We start from the raw sequence: 20,864 nt of genomic DNA on the forward strand, positions 1-20,864 counted from the left end.
ATAATTAACTTTGTAATTAATATGCAACTGCCACTTAAGCTAAAACACTGCTTATAGAGACGTACGGCAATAGTAAATCACAGGTCAGAAATAGCACTTTGGAATTTTCAAAAGAAAGAGCGTAAGCAGGGAGTCACTTAAGGCAGCAGGGCGAGTTAATTAAAACGCAGATGAATTGTGCGACGACTGCCTTATCTTGGGGCATACGCCTTTAAGAAAGACCCCTACACTGCCCTGTGGGGCTGACCAACCAGGCCTGGTCAAAAGGACACTGGCCGTGCGGATTCATTTCCAACATAAGCCAGGCCTTCTCTCCCACCCCTTTGTCTGGGCGCTCTGCCCAGCCACACTGCCCCTGCTGGGGGTCAACATTCCCTCCTGCCTTGAGGCCTATGGCCCCACCTCTCCTCCAGGACGCCTGCTTGGGGACCTCTGCCTGCCTTGACCCCAAGCTTCCCCTGCCCATAGGTGGTGCGATCTGGCTTCAGCCAGACTTCAGGCACCCCATCCCATCTTTAGTTTAAGCCTCCCCCAGCCTATGACGCTGAAGGACTAGGCCAGGGCCTCTGCAAGGAGTAATACTCAGCAGTCCCCACTGCCCAGCGGTGTCCCTGGCATATCCCATGGCCTCTCTGGGCTTCCCTCTCCCACTTGGCCAAGTCAGAGTGAGAACTCAGGATGTGTACAAAGAGGCCTGGTGTCCCTACCACCTTCTCTGTCTTCCTCGGGGAGGGAAGGGGCTCCGGAGTAGTGGGGGCGGGAGCAAATGTCTTTGCCAACAGGCCCAACTTCTTCAGGAACAGAAGAGATGGGTGTGGGGAGGCCAAACTGTGTGTCCACAGTGCTGCTCAACAGGGTCTGGCCTGCCTGGTTGGGGTGCCTTAGACTGGGAGCCCCCCTGAGAAAAGGCATGCCTTGAGTATGTGCGCTACACTGGGCCAGGCACAGCCAGGTGAGTGGACTCAGGGACTCCTCCCCAGGACAGCCAGCAGCCTGACCACCTTCAGTGTAGCCACAACTCGAGTGTGATGTGGGTGTGGCTCCAGGCCACTGGTGGTTGCTGGGCTTTAAGGTCTTACAGACCTGGGTTTGAATCCTGGCTTTGCTTGTGTCTGGTCTTGCCAACTTCCTGAATGCTTTTCAGCATCTGTCCACCTACGGGAGGCTAATCAACCTGTTGGTGGCTACATCACCATAGATATTGCCCACCATGTCAGCGGCACACCTGGCTCTGTGCCCCTCGCTACAGCCATAGCGGTCATTGCTCAAGAGAGCCAGAAAAGGACAGTCTCCCCAGGCAAAAACACCTTGACCCTCCAGGAAGTGTTTTGGGTCCCGCTCCTGACCTGGGCCAGGCTTGCTGGGAAGAGGCCCGGGGGGGGGGGTGGGGGGGGTGCTACAGGTAGGCTCCTGGCTGCTTGTGTTTGTCTGAGGCAGAGGGGGCAGCTGGGCATGGATTGGATCAAGACCCACTCTTTCTTTGACTTAAACTGCCCGGTGTTTGGCCACCCCTCCCACCTTGCAGTGCAGACTGTACACCTGCTTCAGGTCAGCACTTCTCAGAACAAGGTGTGGGGAACACTGTGGCTGAGGGCTCTTTAAATGCAATTCATGCACAGGTTGTCTTGCTGTATAGTACCTACAGGCAGGGCCAGCTGTCCAGAGGCCTGCATGTAGAAACCGAGCAGCTTCCCTCCATCACATTGCCAAGGCACCGCACGCAGGGCCTGGCCTCCAAGAGACGGGTCTTGGTGAAGTCCCTACCCCCATGTGACAGTGACTACTCCGGCCTTCTGGAGCTCCTGCCCCAGCCTTCCTTCCCCTGGAGTTTTCCATGACTGGCCTTTGCTACTAAGCCAAGCCAGTCCAAAGCCCCAGCATGCATCAAGACTCGTGGGCGTGGGTCCTCGGTTCCCCCTGAACCACCTGTGACCTCTGAGGGGCACTGAGCTCAGGGCATAACTCTCGGGGTGTGTGCATATGCCAGGTGGTGGAGGGGGCAGTGCCTGCCCCCTCCAGGCAGAATGGGACCCTTTCTTTGACTCTTGCTGTGTTCCCCAAGATGCTGCTGCAAAAGCAGTCTGGGCAATAGCTGTTAGGTTAGCTTTTTTTTTAAAGATTTATTTATTTTTATTGCAAAGTTAGATATATATAGAGAGAGGAGGAGAGAAAGAGAAATATCTTCCGTCCGATGATTCACACCCCAAGTGACAGCAACAGCCAGTGCTACGCCGATCCAAAGCCAAGAGTCAGGAACTTCCTCCAGATCTCCCACGTGGGTGCAGGGTCCCAAGGCTTTGGGCTGTCCTCGACTGCTTTCCCAGGCCACAAGCAGGGAGCTGGATGGGAAGCAGAGCTTCTGGGATTAGAACCACTGCCAGTATGGGATCCTGGCACATTCAAGGCTAGGACTTGATCCGCTAGGCCACAGCGCTGGGCCCATTGTTGGGTTAGTTTTAAAGGCTGGAAGTCCCAGTTCCCAGAAGTGGTGGCATTTGATGCTCCCAAGGGACAGCTGCTCCCCTCTGACGTTTCCTCCCTCTGATGATGGTGATGATGAGGAGGAGGAGGTGATAAGGCCCTCCTGGGCTCCTAAGCTCAGGAAGCCAGGCTTCAGAGCAGCCAGACTAGTTTCTTACTGAGCACTTCACTGAATGGCACAGCAGGCTTTAGGGTTGGGATTATTACTGTTTCCGGTTTATTACACTTGAGGAGCCAGAGGCACATGGAGGATACAGAAGCCAGCATGTGCACAAGGCGTAAGGCCAAAGAGACTGGTGCCCTTGACCGCTAAGCTGCACTGTCTGTCCAGTGGCCAGGAGAAGTCACAACCCCAAAGTACTGGGCAAACTGTAGAGTGCTTTGCACAGTTGGTTATCTAGCCACCATGCTAGAAGCATCTAGCATGAGTTTTGTGTTTCTGCTGTCAGCAGCCGGTAAGGAAGTATTACCATATCTTGTTGGCATGTGGAAGGTCCCAGTGATGAGGCGTCAGCCCCCTGGGTGGTCTCAGACTCAGAGACTTCCTGAGTGCAGACCAAGTGCTGGGGCCAGACCCCGTGACATGCTTCCCCCAGCGGGAGGACGTTTTTCAGAGAAGGGACAATTGGGATCACACAGGGCATCTCCCCAGGGATATAGGGCATCCATCCCAAGCAGACTGGCCTGGGTGACCTGGACGGGGTCAGGGGTGAAGAGAGAGCCAGGAAGCTTAGGAAAGTTGGTCTTCTTCCCAGTAGATAAGGCTTGGGTGTGGGAGCCTCAAGGAGCCTCTCTAAGTTAGGATGTACCCCTGACTCCCACTCCAGGCTGCGCCTTCCTTGGCTGTGGGTGTTTGGTAAGGCCTGAGCGTGTCTCCCAATCCCTCCCACCCAGAACTAAGCCATGAGGACCATTCCCCCACACTGCCTACCACTCTCAGCACAAGCAAATGCCTGCTTTCTAAGGGCTGTGTCTCTGATGGTGTGGACATTGAAATTATTTTTTAAAGATTACGTTATTTTTATTAGAAAGGCAGATTTACATAGAGAAATAAAAATAGGGAGAATGAGCTTCCATTTGCTGGTTCACTCCCTAAATGGCCTCAATGGCCAGAGTGAAGCCAGTCTGAAGCCAAGAGCCAGGAGCTTCTTCTGGGTCTCTCCTATGGGTGTGTAGGGTCTCCAGGCCTCTACTGCCTACCCAGGCCACAAGCAGGGAGCTGGATGGGAAGTAGAGCAGCTGGGATACAAACCAGTGCCCATATGGATCCCAGTGCTTGTAGGTGAAGGATTAGCCTATTGAGCCACCATGCCAGCCCCTCAAGTATTTTAAAGTTCTCCTCGCAGCTAATACGAACACGCCAAAGGAGGGCATGTGCAGAGTGAGTGGAAGTGAAAGCCTAGGCTCCAGAGGAGCCAGCTGTATGATTGGATAAAAACCAGGCTGAGCCTTACTTTCCTCATCTGTGAAATGGGTTAGTCTAGGGCACTTGGGAGCTCTCTGGGTCTCAAGTCCTCTCTCTGTAGGATGGGGATGGCAGTGGGTACAGCACAGTAGTCACCAGGCACCGGGAAGGGCACGTGGAGCCCGTGGCACCTGTAGGCTCAGCAGGTGTTGGACTTCTCTCTCTCGGGGAACAGTAGGTAGGGATGAGAAGAAATCCAAGAGGGCCTTGTCCAAGGGAGCATTTGTGGTAGAGGAAGCTCACTGTGACGTCAGGGATGAGGAGTGTACCTGCAGGATAGAAGGCAGGAATGGCTACCAGGCCATGGCCTGGGCCTATAAGGTGGTGTGTGCTCTGAGGGAGGAGGCACAGCCCAGGGCAGCTGAGATGGCCACCTCGCAGGGGATAAGGCAGTGGGCTGAAAGCTTTGCCAGGGCCATGCCAGGGAATGACCATCACTGTGGGCAGGTGCACTGCCAGGTCACAGGGCACTTCCACTCTGTAATGTCAGTGCTCCCTGCTGTTGCCCCTGCCTGACCTTGGGAGTCCCGTTGGACCAGGATACAGTGCAGGAAGTGAAGTCCAGCAGAGACAGAGCCCCAAGGATAAGGCCGCAGCCTGGGGACCTCCGTGGCCAAGTGTTGTGGACTTAGAACTGCGTTGGGAAAAGCCAGTTACAAACCTAGGATTCTGTCTTCTGAAGTTCCAGTCCCTCATTGGCTGTGCTGACTCAGCACCTTAGCCCCATTGGAGAGAATGGAGCCGGGCCCCTTCCTGCTGGAGTGGGGACGACCCAAGTCCGGAAGGCCCCGCCCCATGAGCAGAGGCAAGCAGCTGCCTGGGGCTGCCTCTCCCCTTCTCACCTCCTTCCTCTCTTCCCCAAGGTGGAGTCCAAAGTCAGTGTCCTCTATGCTTGCTCCACCATGCCCTCTGCCTCCACCCTTTGCCCGTGTGCCTGGTGCAAGCTACACCTGAGTGGCAGGGGTGACCCCAGGCGGCTCCCAGACCCTCTGAGCATCCCTGTGAAATGAGGAGGGTGTGAGGCTAGACTATGGCCACTGGCACTTGTTCCAGGGTTTCCGCAGCCCACCCAGGTCTGCCTGCCATTCTGCCTCCTTGAACCACATATGCCCAGCATCAGGTGGTGAACTTCCATGAACTCATGCGTGTCATGGACTGACAGGCTTGCACTTGCCATCATACATGCTGTTCCCCATTGACCCAATGTTACAGATTTAGAACAACATTTATGAACTCACCAGAAGAGTTCTGGGATTCTTCGCTCTTGCTCCTGCCCCGGTCACACATGTCAGAAGCACCTGCAGGGTGCCAGCCCTGGGTTTCAGGGGACCATGAATGGGAGACATTGAAGCTGGTGGGGGAGATGGGTGCAAAGGCACCCACTGGGCTAGTGCCACCAGCATGGGTGTGCAGGGTAGATGCTGAAGGCATGGGAAGCCAAGAAAGATGGATTGGAGGGGCTGGGTATTGCACCATGTCAGAGTCAGGGAGCACTCCAGTCCCGCTAGAGTGCTGGTGAGAAGGTGGAAGCAGGTTGCCACTAGGGGTAGTGGGGACCGGGCTAACATGGACGCTGACAGATGACTGCTGAAACCATGGCCCACAGTACAGTTCCTCTCAGTCTGTGGGCAGTGAGGGCACTGACTGGAACCCCCAGGCTGAGTACTCGCCGTCACCAGCGTGCTAGCCCAGGAGCACAGCCCCTGCTCTCCCAGCTCTGCTGCTGCTGCCCTGCCTGGGAGATGTGAGCTGCAGATGTGTGGCATGGTTGGATCATCTCTGCACCTCGCTGCTCACACAGCTCCCCGGGGACCCGCCTCTTGCCTGTGCAAGCTGTCAGAAGCTGCGCGTGTACCAGCCTCCGGTGTGTGCACACACCTGCTCCAAGTGTGCAGAGTGGCATGTCAGTGAGTGCTCGTCCCCACGCATGCTGTGTGTGAGGAACTGTGTCACTGGCTGCATGTGTGACGGGGCCCATGTGACCTGGCAGGCCTCAAGTGGGGGAAATCATACAGGCAGGTGTCTAGGGAGCCACTCGCTGAAGGTTTCCCTGCTGCCCCCTTGGAGTTGCCCACAGGGTCCCCTGGGCCCTGGAAGGAGCCCAGCAAGGGCCATTCACCTGCCCCAGGGGCCAGACCATCCGGGAACTTACTGAGAACAGCCAGCGCTGTGTCTGAGTCCCTCCGTGTCTGTCTTTCTCTGCCTCCCACTGTTGAGACCGGACATTTCTCACCTCTGTCCAGCAGCTAATTTGCATGTTGGCCCCTGCAGGCCCTCCCCCAGGAGTTGGAAAGACCCATGCCCTGGAACTCCCCTAAGAATGGTTAAGCCCACTTGGGCATCAGGTGCATTAAAAAGTGTGTGGCTATGGCAGGGTGGGGGCACCCTGGGAGAATGGTCGTCCCTGAGCTCCCTGGGCCTGGACAAGGTCCCTGCTGGTCTGCTGTGAGGCAGGTGTTGCCATTTCACAGCCCGGTGTTTTCTCAGCTACCAGAGCTTCCAACTCAGAAACTGTGGGTACTGTTGGAGTTGGGCCGACTCTGGAGGGGCCCCCAACTCTACTGAGAAACTTGGAGCCTAGCAGCTCCCCTCGCATGGCGCAAAGGTTGCTGATGCTTTGGAGCCTGGCCAGAGTGGAGGGGTGGGGGAGTGTCCCCTGATGGAGCCCAGCCTGCGTTCAGAGGCAGCCGGGCAGCAGCAAGCGCTGAGGCTGCAGATACACACGGAAAGGATAACAGGGAGTTCAAGGATTTGTAGCGCCTTGTAAAGGCTTAAAGGCAGCAGCTGGCTGAGTAGGGCTTCCGTGGCAGAGGGCGACCTCTGCTGGCCGCCTGGCACTCGCCATTTCCAGCACCCGGCAGCCTGGTCTGGGGGAGTCTCCCCCTCTCCCTGCTGGGGCTGGCACAGCCTTTGCACATGTTGGGTGGAATGTAGAGCGCTTCTCTGTGGGCCCAGTCACAGCCCAAGGTGGTGACAGCCAGGAGGTCAGGTCACCAATCCTGGAGGAGTGGGAAGGACAAGTTCATCTTGCAGTCTCCTGGCTGTGTGAGCATGGGGAGTGGATTCACCACTTGGAGCTTTTCAGATTTCAGAAACCAAGCTATGTCAGAGGCCTGGGTGTAGCAAGTGCCACACAAGGACTCCAACCCCTATCCCCACTCCTCCAGCCATATACCTCTCCGTGCCCAAAACTCCTCACTCAACTTGCAAGGACTTGGTCGCTCTTCACTCTGGGGACTGTAGACTTCTGTCCCACCCACTCCTGGTGTTTATAACCCCAACTTCACTGCTGGTCTCAGCCATTTGAACACACGTGTCCACTGTGGATACCTCCTCCATCTGCCCCATGTATCCTTTTATAGACTGAGGGATACAGGTCGCCTAGTTGTCTTGGGATCTGTGCCACCAGCTGCAAATCCCCCCTCCTCCCCGCCACCCCAGTCGTGCAGGGGTCCTAGGACACCTCCACCTTCACTGGGTTCTGACCAGCTACAATCCTGGTCTGGGAGGAAGCCCTTGAGGTCTAGACCCCTCCGTTCTGCATACCAAGGGGCAGAAACCCAGGAGCTGGCACAAAGCTCCCCCCGCCCGGCTGAGGAGTTGCAGGTACTTTCTGGGGAGAGAAAGCCCAGGAAGGTCTTGGATAGCACCTGGAACCTGCCCCGAGCCCGCCCGTCTCCGGCCCTCTGGACACTTTAGGCTTGCCAACGGCGCCCCCTGCTGGCTGACTCAGCCACTGCATGGCCTTTGTCCGGGTTGGCCGTGGCTACTGCCTTAGGTGCCAGGGTGAAGCTCACCCAGGCCTGAGTTTCTTTGTATTTTATTTCCCTGTGTGCTTCTCAAACCAGGAACTGACTCAGACCTTGGTTTAGTTGGTTCCTTTGGTTCAGCCTTCCTGTCCTAGCTGTTTTGAAAATCACAGTCTTGCATTGAGGCCCGGGCAGCCAGTATGCACCCACACACATGGGACCTGATTCTTTGCTGCCCCCTGTGTACCACGTAGTGCCTGGAAGACCACCAGGGCCCCTCGGCTCCTCCTGGGCGGGGGCTGGCACTGGGATGGCATCCCCACAGGTGGCTGTGGCTTGCTGTTGCTTCCCTATGGCAGTTCCTGGTCCCAGGGGCCTTGGTAGTGGGCGTGCTAGCTGAGGCTGTGTGCGGATAAACATGACAGGAAGGAGTCAGTCCCTACTTGGAGGGGACCCGTGAGATGAGAGGGGGAGGTGCATCCTTGCTGCCACCTTCCCCTCAACACACACACACACCCCCACATCCCTCCTCTCCTGCCTGGCAATACCGCAGCAGCCTCCAGCATAGCCTCCTGGCCTCTTCTCACTCCCTGCCTGTTCACACGAGTGGATCCTAAAGGCAAAGCCAGCGTTCTGGAACCAGCCCTCATCTGACAAACATCATCTGCAAGCCTCAGTGTGGGTTGCTGCAACAGTGTCCCCCTGTGCCCAGAGCCTGCACCTGACTCCTAAGGGGAGCTCAACCAGTCATGGCCTCACAGGTGCCCTGCTGGGGATACACGTTTGGATCTAGAGCTCTTGGAATTGAAGGAAATCGTTTCATTCTCATCTCTTCATGTCCCTCTGGTCTGGCATAGGAGCCTGGATAAAGCAGCTATTAGGCAGTATTTCCTGAGAGAGTAGAAGCTTGGGCAGGTGGTAAGTGGAAACTGAAGGTGCTTAGGTGAAAGGAAGGGAGAGTAGGAGAGTATGGATGACGTGTGGGTTAGACCAAGGATGACAGTGCAGCTCAAGGTTGTGTGCGTGTGTGATGGGTGGCAGTGGGAGTCGAAGGAATAACCATGACACAGTGCGCACCCTGAGCCTCTTGCCGGAAAGCTCCAAGATGGAACATGCTCAGAAATTCGAGCGCCCAAACCAGCCACAACACCACCCCCGAGAGTATGTCTTCATTAATTCGCATACACGCAAGGCTCCGGCGTGCACCTGCACTTCCCACAGTGCTGCTTGTGGCATTGGCATTGGCCATGTACACACAGCTCTGGGCTCCCTGTCCTCCTGGGCGGAGCACAGAGCACCACACCCAGCAGGGTTTTGAGGAGTTAGAGCCATGCTTCTTCTATCCCTTGGAATACTGCACTGGCATTACAAAATGAAAGGGCTCTCTATGTGTATGTACAATGAACTTGGAGATGTATTATTAAGAAGGAAGAAGCAAGGTCAGGTGGTATATGTAGATAGTTGCTGCTGTTTGAACAGAAGCAGACAGAGTGGCGGATAGCACACACTGCTCATGGATCCTGGGAGGGGAGACAGGACGAGAGTGGCAGTTCTCCCAGGAAGACACTGCGCTGCGGCTGGAGACTGGGCTGTGACTGTTCCCTAGAGATTTTTGCACATTTCAAAAGGCTGTTAATTTACCTCAGAGACAGGCAGAACTTCCATCTTCCCCATTCACCCCCTAAAGCTCACAGGGGCCAGGGCTGGGCCAGACCAAAGCCAGGAGCCCAGATGCCATCCAAGTCCCAGGTGGGCACCAGGGACCCAGCTTTCTGAGTCATCACTGGCTGCCCCTCAGGGTGCACATTAGCAGGAAGCTGCAATCAGGTGAGGGAGCTGGGACTTGAACCCAGGTTCTCTGATACTCTAAGCCCACAGCACCCCTCAGATTTTTGGGCTTTTTGAACCCAGCAGGTAAATTTACATTTTCAAACAGCAGTGGGACTAGGAGTTATGTAGCCAAGAAGCCCGTGGGCAGAAGCAGGGCTTTCCTGCCAAGGAAAAGGGGCGCAGGGTGGTGGGGGGTGGCACTGGGGCCAGTGTAGGAGTGTAGCCGAGAGGACTGGGGGTCTTGTACTTGCTGTCCAGCATACAGATGTGACAATATTCTATAGCCTGCAGCATCCACTGCGTGTGGGAGGAAAGCCAAGGGCTCCTGGACTAAGGGTGGACTAAAGCTGTACCAGCTCTCGGCAACTTGTGGGACTTCCTGGGGTACAAGCACCATCCCTTCCCAAGCCCCCTGGATGCCCACAAGGCCCAAATGCTCAGTGACAGTGCAGCCATGGGTGGGCTGAGGGCCAGTATTCAGGAGTCCTGACCCCACACTAGGCTCGGACACCAGCCAGCTGCCTCTCACTGAACCTCCTCTTAGCGTCCCTGCCTGGGACCGAGTCCCACCTTCCTCCTTTCCCAAGAGGACAAAGTGACAACGCTGGAGCCGCGTGGGATCTGGCACAGGTGTGTGATCCCTGTGGCAGGAGAGCTGATGTTGAAGCTGCAGTGATGTGAGTGGCAGGCCAGGCCCCATGCATGCATGGGTGGATACGTACATGCCAGTGGCCCAACGTGTGCACATTGCTGCATCGTGGGAGCTCATGCTGAACCAAGAATCCAGGGTGGTGTACAAAGCACATACACTTTGTGTGCCCTCGTAACGTCTGGCACCCTCACAGGCCACGTGCAGGGAGCACCCAGTAATGCCTCCTGTCCTCAGCCTTGTGTGCCTTCCATGTGGCCCTAGAGAGACGAGCAAGGGAAGTGCTGCCTAGAGTGCTGGGGGTGGGGAGAAGTGGGGCCTCTGGTGTGAGGTTGGCAGGCCTGGTGCCACCCTGGTTACACATCTGTCCTCTCTCCACAGGCTGGACCACGTTCATGGCTCTCGGGTAGAACTCAGTGAAACGGCCAGAATGAATTCTATGGACAGGCACATCCAGCAGACCAACGACCGACTGCAGTGCATCAAGCAGGTGAGTGTGGTTGGCGTGATGAGGGCAAGGCGCAGCAAATGGGTGTGGCTGGGCTGGCAAGGGCAGGGCAAAGCAGAAGTACAGGCTGGGCTGCATAAAGGTGAGGGCGGGTGAGGGTGCCCATCACCACACAGGGGGAGGCGCCGCCCACACTGGCATCACAAGCCCCTGGTTTGAAGGCTGCTGATGTCCCTGTCCCGCTCCCTCCCTTCCCAGCTGTGTAGCTTTAGGCCACTGTGGTGACCCCTCTGGTCCTGCTGTGAGGACATGGTATCCACATAGCTAACCCATCACTCCCTCCCCTTCCACTCAGCTGTTCTCTGCAGAAGCACATCTCACAGGAAGGGAAACTGAGGCACAAAGTGGATCATAAATAGTCCCGTGCTCTGCCCTCCTGGCGGGTGGTGAAGATGCTCATCAGGCACCCTCAAGGAAGGGTTCCCACCCCCCTGCCTGGGAGGGCTGGCGAGGAGCTGGGCTGGTGGGAGAGATACTGGGGCAGAGGTCACACAGTCCCACTCTGAGAGCCAGGGCCCTGGTGCAGGCTCCCCAAGGTGCCAGTCAGATCGGGGCTGGGAATTCTCTCATTAGCATCCAGTAGAGCAGTCTGGGCAGCCTGCGTGAGGACTGAGGGGAGGAAATTGAAGAAGCCTTGTTACAGATTGAACCCAGCCGGAGAGCTCTCCCCAGAGCCAATTACGCGCCTGTGCTCATGGCCATGGAATAGAAACCAGACACTGCTCTCCCCTTCCCAGGCGGGCACGGCTCTGCCTTTGACCCAGTTCCTGCTGCCTATGCCTCAGCAGGCAGTGACCTTTGCCCCTGGCAGTCCGGTCATGCCCCAGTCTGGGAGCTCCTCCGGGTGCCAGGCAAGCTGCTCCTGCACCCAGCTCTGAGTCACCAGGAATGCGGGTGCCCTTCCCTCCTAAGGCCCTCCCCTGAGTCCAGCATGAGTGCCCCAGCTCCCACGTCCTCATCAGTGAGCCCGAGGCCCCAGCCTAGCACTCAGAAGCTGCATCTGTAAAATGGGCATTCTATTGAATTAACTCGCAGCCAGGGAGCATGGAGCCCCAGCCCAGCCCTGCATGTACACACACGCGCACACCAGCCTCTGCCTCAGGACCAGCCCACACTGAGTTTGGTGAGCATGCCAAGCTCTCCGGGTGCGCCCTTCGTGCCCCGCATCCCTGCTCCCACACCTGCCGTCACACACAGATGGGGGGTACTGACCATGCATGGGCTGTTGGCACTGGCTGAGAACTGTGGCTTCTCAGACCTGACTTCCACAGAGAGGCATGTGCCTCCGTTGGCCGTCTGTGAAGGACATGTCTCTGCGGTGGACCTTGGGCTGCCACTGACACCTCACAGCCTTGGACTCTGTCTCGGCTCCGTGGCGCAGCCTGTCCGCCGGGTTCTCACCGCTCCTGGCGCTCACCTCCCCCACCCTCCTTACAAGGTCAACTGCTTTCCCCCCACCCCCAGACTCACGGTGTGGGGACAATAGTTTCCCTCTCATGCACCCCATTCAGAAGCCATGCATACCTCTGACTCCGTGTGGGGAGCCTGCAAGATCCCATTCCTGCCCCCGCATTTGCCCTGCGCTCAGATACTGCCTGGCGCTCAGCGACCTCACTTGGCCTGTTTTCCCTTGGGCTATAGGACCAGCAGGACCTATGTGTCCCACTGAAGCTATACCACATTCACCATCCCCTCCTTTTTAAAAAAAACATTTATTCGAAAATAAATAATGGCAACAAAGGTTAGAGAGACAGAAATCTTCCAACTACTGGTTCACTCCCCAAAGGTCCACAATAACAAGGGACTGGGCCAGGCTGAAGCCAGAAGCCAAGAGCTTCATCTGGGTCTTCCACGTGGGTACAGAGGCCCTAGCAGTTGGTCCATCCTCTACTGCTTTGCCAGGCGCATTAGCAGGGAGTTGGATAGGAAGTGGAGCAGCTGGGACATGAGCTGGTGCCCATGGGGGATGCTGGCGCTCAAGGTGCTAAGGTTTGCACCTCTCAGTCAGCAGAAGCCAACAGAAAACCCAGCCCCATGTGGGGAGGGCTAGTCTGCTAGATGGATGTATCAAGGAATGGCTGTATGGGTGGATGGATGAACAAATAGGTTAGATCGGTGGCTGATGATAGAGTAAATGGCTGCATGGGTGAAGGGATAGATTAACTTTTGGATGAATGAGTAGAAAAATAGATGAATGAGTGGATGGGTGAGTAATGGATTAAGTAATGAATGGATGAGTGAGTTGTTGGGTAAGTGGATGGATTCATTTTGGATGGGTGGATGGATGGGCTCATGGGAGGACGGGTGACCGTAAGGACCATTTGGTTCACAGATGGACTTACAAGATGAATTCATCCCTCCAGAGTAGCTGGTCCTTGATCGGGGTGTTGGTGTGTTCTGCCCCAATAGACTCGGCAGCCACTGCGTGAAAACAAAATCTCCTAAGCCTTCAGATGGGGACAGGGCATAAGTGTCCAGTAGAGGCTACAGCCAGGGCGCCTGTGAAAGGGTGACTCCCGGGAGTGTTCCCATGCCTGCCTATCTAAGGCTGCCTGCTCCTGCCCTCACCCAGTGCTGGCCCCTCCACGCTCCACAAGGCCCCAGGCCAGTTTTCTAGCCTCAATAGTTAGACCATCCTGGACAGTTACTTGCCATGTGCAGTGGTGGTGGGGAGGAGGGGTGTCCCCAGCCTGTGCCAGTCTTTAGGGTTCCAAAAGTACTGTTTCCTCCCCTGAGGCTTTCCTAAGAGCTACAGGAGGCCTCAACAGCAGCAGTCTCCCACACCTGCTGTCACATCTTCCTCACCTGTCCTGCTTCTCCCCAGCTGTGCGGCAGCCCTGCAAACTGTCACCACCCCACCCTGCAGGTGAGGCCTGTGGAGTTCTGTAATGTCCTGAGGACTGCGGGCCCCATGGCTGAGACAGGGCGTGGACCAGGGTGACTTGGACCTGTAAAGGGAGGTCTCCTGTTCTTCCCCTGTCTTGGCACTCCAGACACCTTGAGAGTCGGACAGGTGCATAGAGAGGGCAGGGGGCATGGCCAGGGTGGCGGCAGAGCAGGTGTGCCGCAGACCATCTGAGGGTGTGCCTAATGTTCTTTCACCTGCGGGCTGTTTGGGGTGAGGGCAAAGGGCCTTGGAGACTGGCAAGAGACGGAAGGTGGGGTGCTCATGTAATGCGTCAAGGCGGGGCCCCTGAGACAGGCTCCCAGAGGCTGCTCACAAATTCCAAGCCCTGGAGTGGGTATAGCGGCCACCTGTAGGCTTGTGGCTCTGAGAGTAGCCCACAACGGCTGCTGACCCTGCTAATTGGATGTGACATCATGTAAATAAACGGAACAACTCAGTTAGCAGAGGGGCAGGAGGCTGTCAGGCAGGAATGAGCCGATTTGCACGACTTCACACGTGGAGCCCAGATGCTGCCGTGGTGGCCTGTGCGGGTGGCACATTGTGCGGGCAGGCAGGGCAAGGGGGGCAGCAGAGGTGCGCATGCTTCTGCACACGTAGGATCCTCTTGCTTTGTGCAAGTCAAGTGCAGTGCAAGGGGGGCACTATTACAGAGGGGCCAGAGCTGAGAGGTTTCCTTCAGGTGGAAAGAGGACCCTCTGGGAGGAGCCGGCCTCCTGGCTCAGGGCAACACAAGGTGGGACCACCCCATGCGCCGTGCCTGGGCTTGCACCCCGCACCCCAGGCGCATGATGCAGGCCATGCTGTTGCTTTTTTGTCCCCGCTCTTTGTTGGCTTTCTCTCCAGGATAGAGATTTATTCATTTTCATTAGGAAGGCAGATTTACAAAGAGAAGGAGAGACAGAAAGAAAGATCTTTTTCCATCAGCTAGTTCGTTCCCCAAATGGCCACAACGGCTGGAGCTGAGCCAATTTAAAGCCAGGAGCCACAACCCTCTTCCAAGTCTCCCATGTGGATGTAGGGTCCCAAGGCTTTTGGACTGTCCTCTACTTCTTTCCCAGTCCACAAGCAGGGAACTGGATGGAAGTGGAGCGGCCAGGAGCTAAACAGGTGCGCGAACCACGTGAAAGCACCAGTCACAGAACTGTAAACAAAACAAAAGCAGCTCCCCGCCAACATGCCCTGTTGTGTCATCCCCATCTCACTGATGGGCTGACTGAGGCCACCAAAGGTGACAGGACTGACCTAGGCAGGGGGAGGTGCCCAGTTCTGGCACCGGCAGCTGTTTGGCCCTTGCCCACCTTAGCTATGAGGCCCAGAATGTTGTGGGGTATCAGAGCCACTGGCCCAGGTGTCTCCCAGCTCCAAGGTGACAGGGCCCTTGGGAGGTACCACAGCTGGTCTACATACTACCCCAGGAACATGTACCGTCTCGAGGCTACATGGAGGGTACAGTGAATCACCCATGGGCTAGGGGCCGGTCCTGGGGTCCCAGCCCTGCCCTCTCTCTGTGCTCTGCTTTCCAGACAAGTCATTCATCTCACAGACTCGGTGACAGACTCAGGGAGCCTGGGAAAACAGGACAGCTTTGGCCTGGGAGCCACCCTACCCTGCAGCCCTGGGGCCTGGGCCTGAAGTACATTTGGGGAATGCCGCCAAACATCCTTACCCCACAGCTGAGTGTCTGTGGATTCAGAGTGTGAAGGGCCCACGTTCAGACCTGAGCCCTTCCCAGCAGGGGCAGCAACCCCTGAGCCAAGGCTATGTGGCCTGGGCATGCAGGCTCACTAAGCCACACATATACCCGTGCCAAGTAATGCTACAAGAGCACTGTGTCGGGAGCTCGCTGCCCACCCTTTGGGCTGCTCAGAAGGCTGAGCGGATGGGAGTTCACACCTGGGGTTGAGTGGGGCAGGGAGGGAAGGAAGGAATGAGGGCCGGCCTTGTGGCTCCGCGAGTGAAGCCACTGTGACTCTGGTGTCCCAAATGCAAGTCCAAGTTCCTCTTGTTCCACTTGTGATCCAGCTCTATGAGCACATCTAGAAAGCAGAACATGATCCGTGTGCTTGAACCCCTGCACCCACACGGGAGAGCGGGAAAAACTGGCTCCTGGCTTCAGGCTGGCCCGTTTGAGGAATGAATCCGTGGGTAGAAGAGATCTCTCATGCAAACAAGTAAAAATTAAAAAGAACATAAGAAAGGAAGGACTCTTCATCCTATTCCATATCAGGAAGATGGTGCCAGGCAGCCCGGAGAGAGGAGTTTCCCTCTCACCAGGAGACCCCTGAGTGCCCAGCACCCCTGGCTCTCTCTTGACCTTGGTCTTCCTAACTTCCCAGTAAGGCTGCAACTCCGCATTCCACCAGGGTGGGGCGGGGCAGGTGGGTGAGAAGGAGCTGGAGCAAGCTTGGTGGCTGTGACCCACCTCACGGGCCTCCCACAGCCTCACACGGCCTCCTCTTCTTCCCTTACAGCACCTCCAGAATCCTGCCAACTTCCACAATGCCGCCACGGAGCTGCTGGACTGGTGTGGGGACCCACGGGCCTTCCAGCGGCCCTTTGAGCAGAGCCTCATGGGCTGCCTGACGGTGAGTTCATGCCTACTCTGCCCAGCCTGGGATCAGCAGCAGAGGCCAGCTAGGGCTCCGGTGCATGCCAACTGCTGGGGAAGCTTCAGGAGGGTGGGGGAAGAGGAGAGAGAGAGAGAGAGCCTCACCTCCATGTGCTCACCCCCACCCCAGGAGGGGGTCCTCGCTCTTGATAGAAGACATATGGGCGGAGGTGGGGGGGTCGGTGTTCCATGAAAAGCAGAGAGACTGTCATCCATTCATCCATGCGGGCAGCATATCTTGCATTCTTTGTAGAGTCTCCCTCCATCTCTATGTAGTGACCCCGTGTGATGTCTGTCTGGGCAAATACACCTGTGCCGATCCCACATTGATCAGGTCTAATCCATTCTGCTAAGTCCCCAGAAAGCAAAGGAGACCAGCAAGCCTCCTTAGGGATGACGGGGGAAACCATAGAGCAGGAGAAGGCAGCCCAGGTCAGAGCCTTTGCTGCCCGGGCCATGGAATGGGCACGGCAGCAAGAAAAGGAACCACTGGCTCCCATGCCAATGTTTGCCCAGCAGCTGCAGCCAGCAAGAGCCATGCAGGCCTGTGGAGCGTCAGGTGCAAAGGCCCTGGCGTGCAGTAGCACCAGATCCAGAGGCCCCTGGAGAGGGGAAGAAAGGAGGATGGCTTGTCGGCTGCCAGACCACAGCCTGTGGATTGCCACAACTTCGAGGGCCAACAAGCCCTGGGTGGGGTGGATGTATTGCTGACCCCCAAGCTTCGAGAGCAGTGGCCAAAAAGGTGGGCACTGAACAGGCCAGAGCCCAGAGGAAGCACCAGGGGGCTGTGGAAACAACAAACCCCTGTCCTCAGCCTGAGGCTGAGTGGGCCCGCCAGCCTCAAGGAGTACACTCGAGGTGGTGTGGGCAGGGTTCCCATGACCTTCTCACTCTGATTCCCAAAGTCCCATAGCCTCAGCAGCGGGTCAGATGGTCTTGTCTCTTAGGGATGCCAGATGGGTACAGCACCCTGACCCTCTGGGGGCACCTCTGAGTGTCTTCCCCTCCCCCTCCTCTCATCCCCCCTAATCCTCTTTGTGGGATCCTGGTTCAGGCTAAGCCCAGGGGCTGGGCCGGATGTTGCCAGCAGCATCCTTGCTCCCACTCCTGCCTCTGTCTCCACCTCCCTGGAAGCAGCAGGTGGGAATAGGCCCTGTCTAGGGCATGCATGGGCTCCAGGCTGACTGGGACCTGTCCCTAGGCCCTGTCACTCATCTGTCCAGCAAACATTCACTGAGTGCCTGCTGTGAGCAAGGTCTGTGAGTCTCCTGAGGAATGCAGGCAGGGCAAGCTGTGTGGCTAGAGGCACTGAGTCAGCTCTCCTGGGCCTCTCCCATAGCACCCAGCAGAAGGCTGAGCTGACTGTGAGGCCCAGCAGATCCAGGGGCAGAAAGGACAGGGGACAGCTGTCACCAAAAATACCGTTGGGGCTCAGGGTAATTTCCTGGCCTGCCACCACGTCCTTGGATCAGTCCTTGCAGATGGACAGGGAAGGAACCACCAGCTCCACTTTATCACCAAGGCAACCAAAAGAAGGAGGCAGCTTATAGCAATCCTGGACTGCTAGGAATGACCCCCCCAGGGGACCCCTGAACACTGCTGCCAGTCCCCACTTTCCTCTCCCCAGTGTAGCCCAGGAGAAAGGGCAGATGGGATCCAAGAGCCCATGGGACTCAGAGAGGGCAGTGGCTGGACCACCCCCACCAACACACATACGTACACACACATACATCAGTACACATGTGTGCACACATGCAGGTCCCACACATGTGCATGCATATACCCCCTCCTATCCAAGTGACAGCCCATCCCTTCTGGCAGCTACAGTCCCCTGGGTGACGTTTGGGAACCAGTTCCCAGTTCCACCAGCCAGAGCTCACTCTGAGGACAGACATGAAAAGCATGTAGCCCCGGCAGCCAAGGGAGCATTTTTTGTTTGTTTTATTGTTTTTTTCTTTACTTTTTTTTTAATAACCTTACTTAGTTGATTAGGGTACAAAGGGTCAAGGGCTACAGGAAAGTGGGTAATACCATTGTTTCCACACTAATATCATTTTTTCCCTGTATCTGGGGTCAGTGGAGAAACAAAAGGAAAAGCCCCACCCAGCCTTCCACCCATCCCAGGTCCCCGATGTGAGGCACGTTCCGAGGGTCCTGCTCAAGCAGTTTTGATAGTTCAACAGTTCTGGATTGCTGCCAGTCTCGCCATTCCAATTGCGATGAAACCTATTCAGAATCCACTGGCTGACAGTCTCTTCATGGTTGGGGTTCTAAGATCAGCAGTTCAGTTGGAGCAATCTCCAAAGAAACTTCATCTGAGATGATCCCAGACCTGATTCTTGTGTGAGTTTGCCAGTACAGGGTCTAGCACAGTCCATCACCCCAATCAGCTTATGCACATGCTGGTCATTTCAGTTGCTGGGTCAGTTCTGTTTCCAGCCCTGTCTTCCACTTGAACCAATGGGTGTTGTAGTCCAGCCTGATCCTACCCACTTCATACTCGGTCCTCACACAAACTGGTGGGAGCTGCAGCCTAGTTGGGGCGACTCCCCATAACCCCCGCCAGGCCTGCTCCCTACCCTGGTCAAGGGAGTCATTTTTACCATTCCAGCTTGGAGCAGCGGTTGTGGTAGGGGCCCCCAGGGTGTCAGCAGCCCTGTAATCCCCAGGCACACACAAGTGCAGGCGCTTAGGGAGAAGAGGGTCCTCCCAAGGGACAGGGCATTGGTTCTGAGCCACTACTGCCCCTTCAGGACCAGACCCTTCCTGACCCCGCCAGGGTCTCCCTCCTGGGCCTTCCTCCAGCATGTGGACTGAGCCACCACTCTGGGTGTCCCCTGACAAAATCTGGCTCCTCCAGACCTGAAAGGGAATGGGCTCAGGAGCAGAACATACTGGCTGATGGGAAGCACACAGTCAGCCCCTCAGTGGCCTCCTACCTGTCCCCAGCAGAAACCCAGTCTTCCGTTGCTGCTGCTCAGGCCCCCGCATGCCCTTCAGCAGGGTGCCTGATCCTGGCCTGTGGTCCCAGTAAGGAGGGTTTTTGGTACCCATTTCACAGATGAGGAAACTGAGGCCTGGACAGGTGCCATAGCAGTTGCTAGAAACACAGCTTCAGTCTGACTGCAAAACTGCAGCAGCCCCAAGGACAGGTGCCCCAAGTGCCACCACCTTGTTGAGTGCAGCAGCGAAGCAGGTATGAGGGCTCTGCCCAACAGGATTTAGGGTACAGGTGCTACCAGTACATAGAGACCATCAGAAGTCACACACACACACACACACACACACACACACACACACACACACACCCCGCTCTGTATCGTGCCTTGAGAGAGAAGAGTAAGTTAAAGCTCAGAGAAGCTGAGTCACCTGTATTCCAGAGGAGGTGAAACAGGGGCAGAGCATGGGACTGATACCCCTGCAAGTCTTCTAAGTCAGCCACAAAGGCCTTGGGGTTCAGTTACCCCACACACAACTTTCTCCAGCTTGTCTCAGGTAGCCTGCCCTGCTTCCTGCCTGTAGACTCTCCGCCTTCCACAGTGCACCCCCACTTTGAGCCTGGCTGTAGAGCCTCAAGCAGATCCCCTTTCTAGACTCCCTGGGCTGGCCCCTGGGGTCTGGGTGCGTGTGCATGCCGAACCCAACCAACACACATGGACCTGTATCACCTGCCTCCTGGGCTGGACCTGCAGAGCCTTGGGGGGCCAGCAGAGGGCAGCAGTACTGCAGCCACTCACCTCTGGCCTCTGAAGGTTGGAGGGGGAGTTTCCTGTCCCCTGGGAAAGAGAGGGGGCTTCTTAAATCATGAGCTGCCCCCCTGGCCAGCCCACTGTCTCCACCACTGCCTGTCATACGGATGCTTACAAGAAGCCCTGGGCAGCCAGGGGCTGGCAGCACAGGAAGGCCCCCTAGGGTCAGCTTTGCTTTGCTGTGCCACTCCGTGCTGTGACCCCAGGCCAGGTCTTGCCTTCTTTGGGCCTCAACTGCCTTGTCAGGAGCCAATGGCCCTTCTGAATGCCAGGGCTTAGGGGCCTAGGTGACAGCAGACACTCCCTGCTCCTTTCCCCATGAGCCCTTGCAGCCTGCACACAGCACCAGCTACCTCTTGCTCAACTTTCCCATTGTTGTGACAACCAGAGCAACAGGATTAGCCAGTATTGACCCTGTGCACAGGGACCTTTGCCTTCGTGTCCTGACCCCAGAGCCCTCAGGGTCCTTGCACAGCCAGGCCTTAATGCTTTTCTGCTCTGAAAAAGACTTGGCAGCCAGCCCGCCCCTTGCTCCTTTTGAAGCCCATGGTTGTCACACACGACTCACTGTGAGAAGCAGGCAGCTGATTGCAAATGAAGCTTGTACTTGGTCCCCAGACCTGGCCACCATCATGCTTCTCTGAGCACCGACCTGTCCCTCCAACAGCCGTGTCACTGTGGCATTAGTCCTAACACACCTGCTGAGGCTCCTGACGGCCATCCCTCAACTGTCACTGCAGGGGCTGGGATCCATGTGTGAGCTACAGCTCCTGCTACTGCCCAGAAAGTATCTACCTGCACAGTGGAAATAATCCCCAAACAGGCCACAAAAACTTAGAGATCCACGAGGACCTGGGGTATCTGGGACAGGGGTAAACCGAGCATACGGGAAGAGGCCTGGAAAGTAGGTGCTGTCT

At 56.6% G+C, this 20,864-nt stretch overlaps 1 protein-coding gene across 6 annotated transcripts in view; it reads left to right on the plus strand.

Annotated features, from left to right (window-relative positions):
* The window catches only part of ZMIZ1 (zinc finger MIZ-type containing 1), a 196,851-nt gene that overhangs the window by 93,924 nt on the left and 82,063 nt on the right, over positions 1-20,864 (plus strand). For all 6 annotated transcript variants that reach the window (XM_058671271.1, XM_058671276.1, XM_058671274.1 and 3 more), the window contains 2 exons: positions 10,556-10,664; positions 16,062-16,175. In XM_058671271.1, the coding sequence (XP_058527254.1) occupies positions 10,605-10,664; positions 16,062-16,175 (174 nt within the window). In that variant the 5' untranslated portion in view covers positions 10,556-10,604. The remainder of the gene's footprint in view (positions 1-10,555; positions 10,665-16,061; positions 16,176-20,864) is intronic.

The sequence above is a fragment of the Ochotona princeps genome, chromosome 13, assembly GCF_030435755.1.
Source record: "Ochotona princeps isolate mOchPri1 chromosome 13, mOchPri1.hap1, whole genome shotgun sequence".
Taxonomy (NCBI): domain Eukaryota; kingdom Metazoa; phylum Chordata; class Mammalia; order Lagomorpha; family Ochotonidae; genus Ochotona; species Ochotona princeps.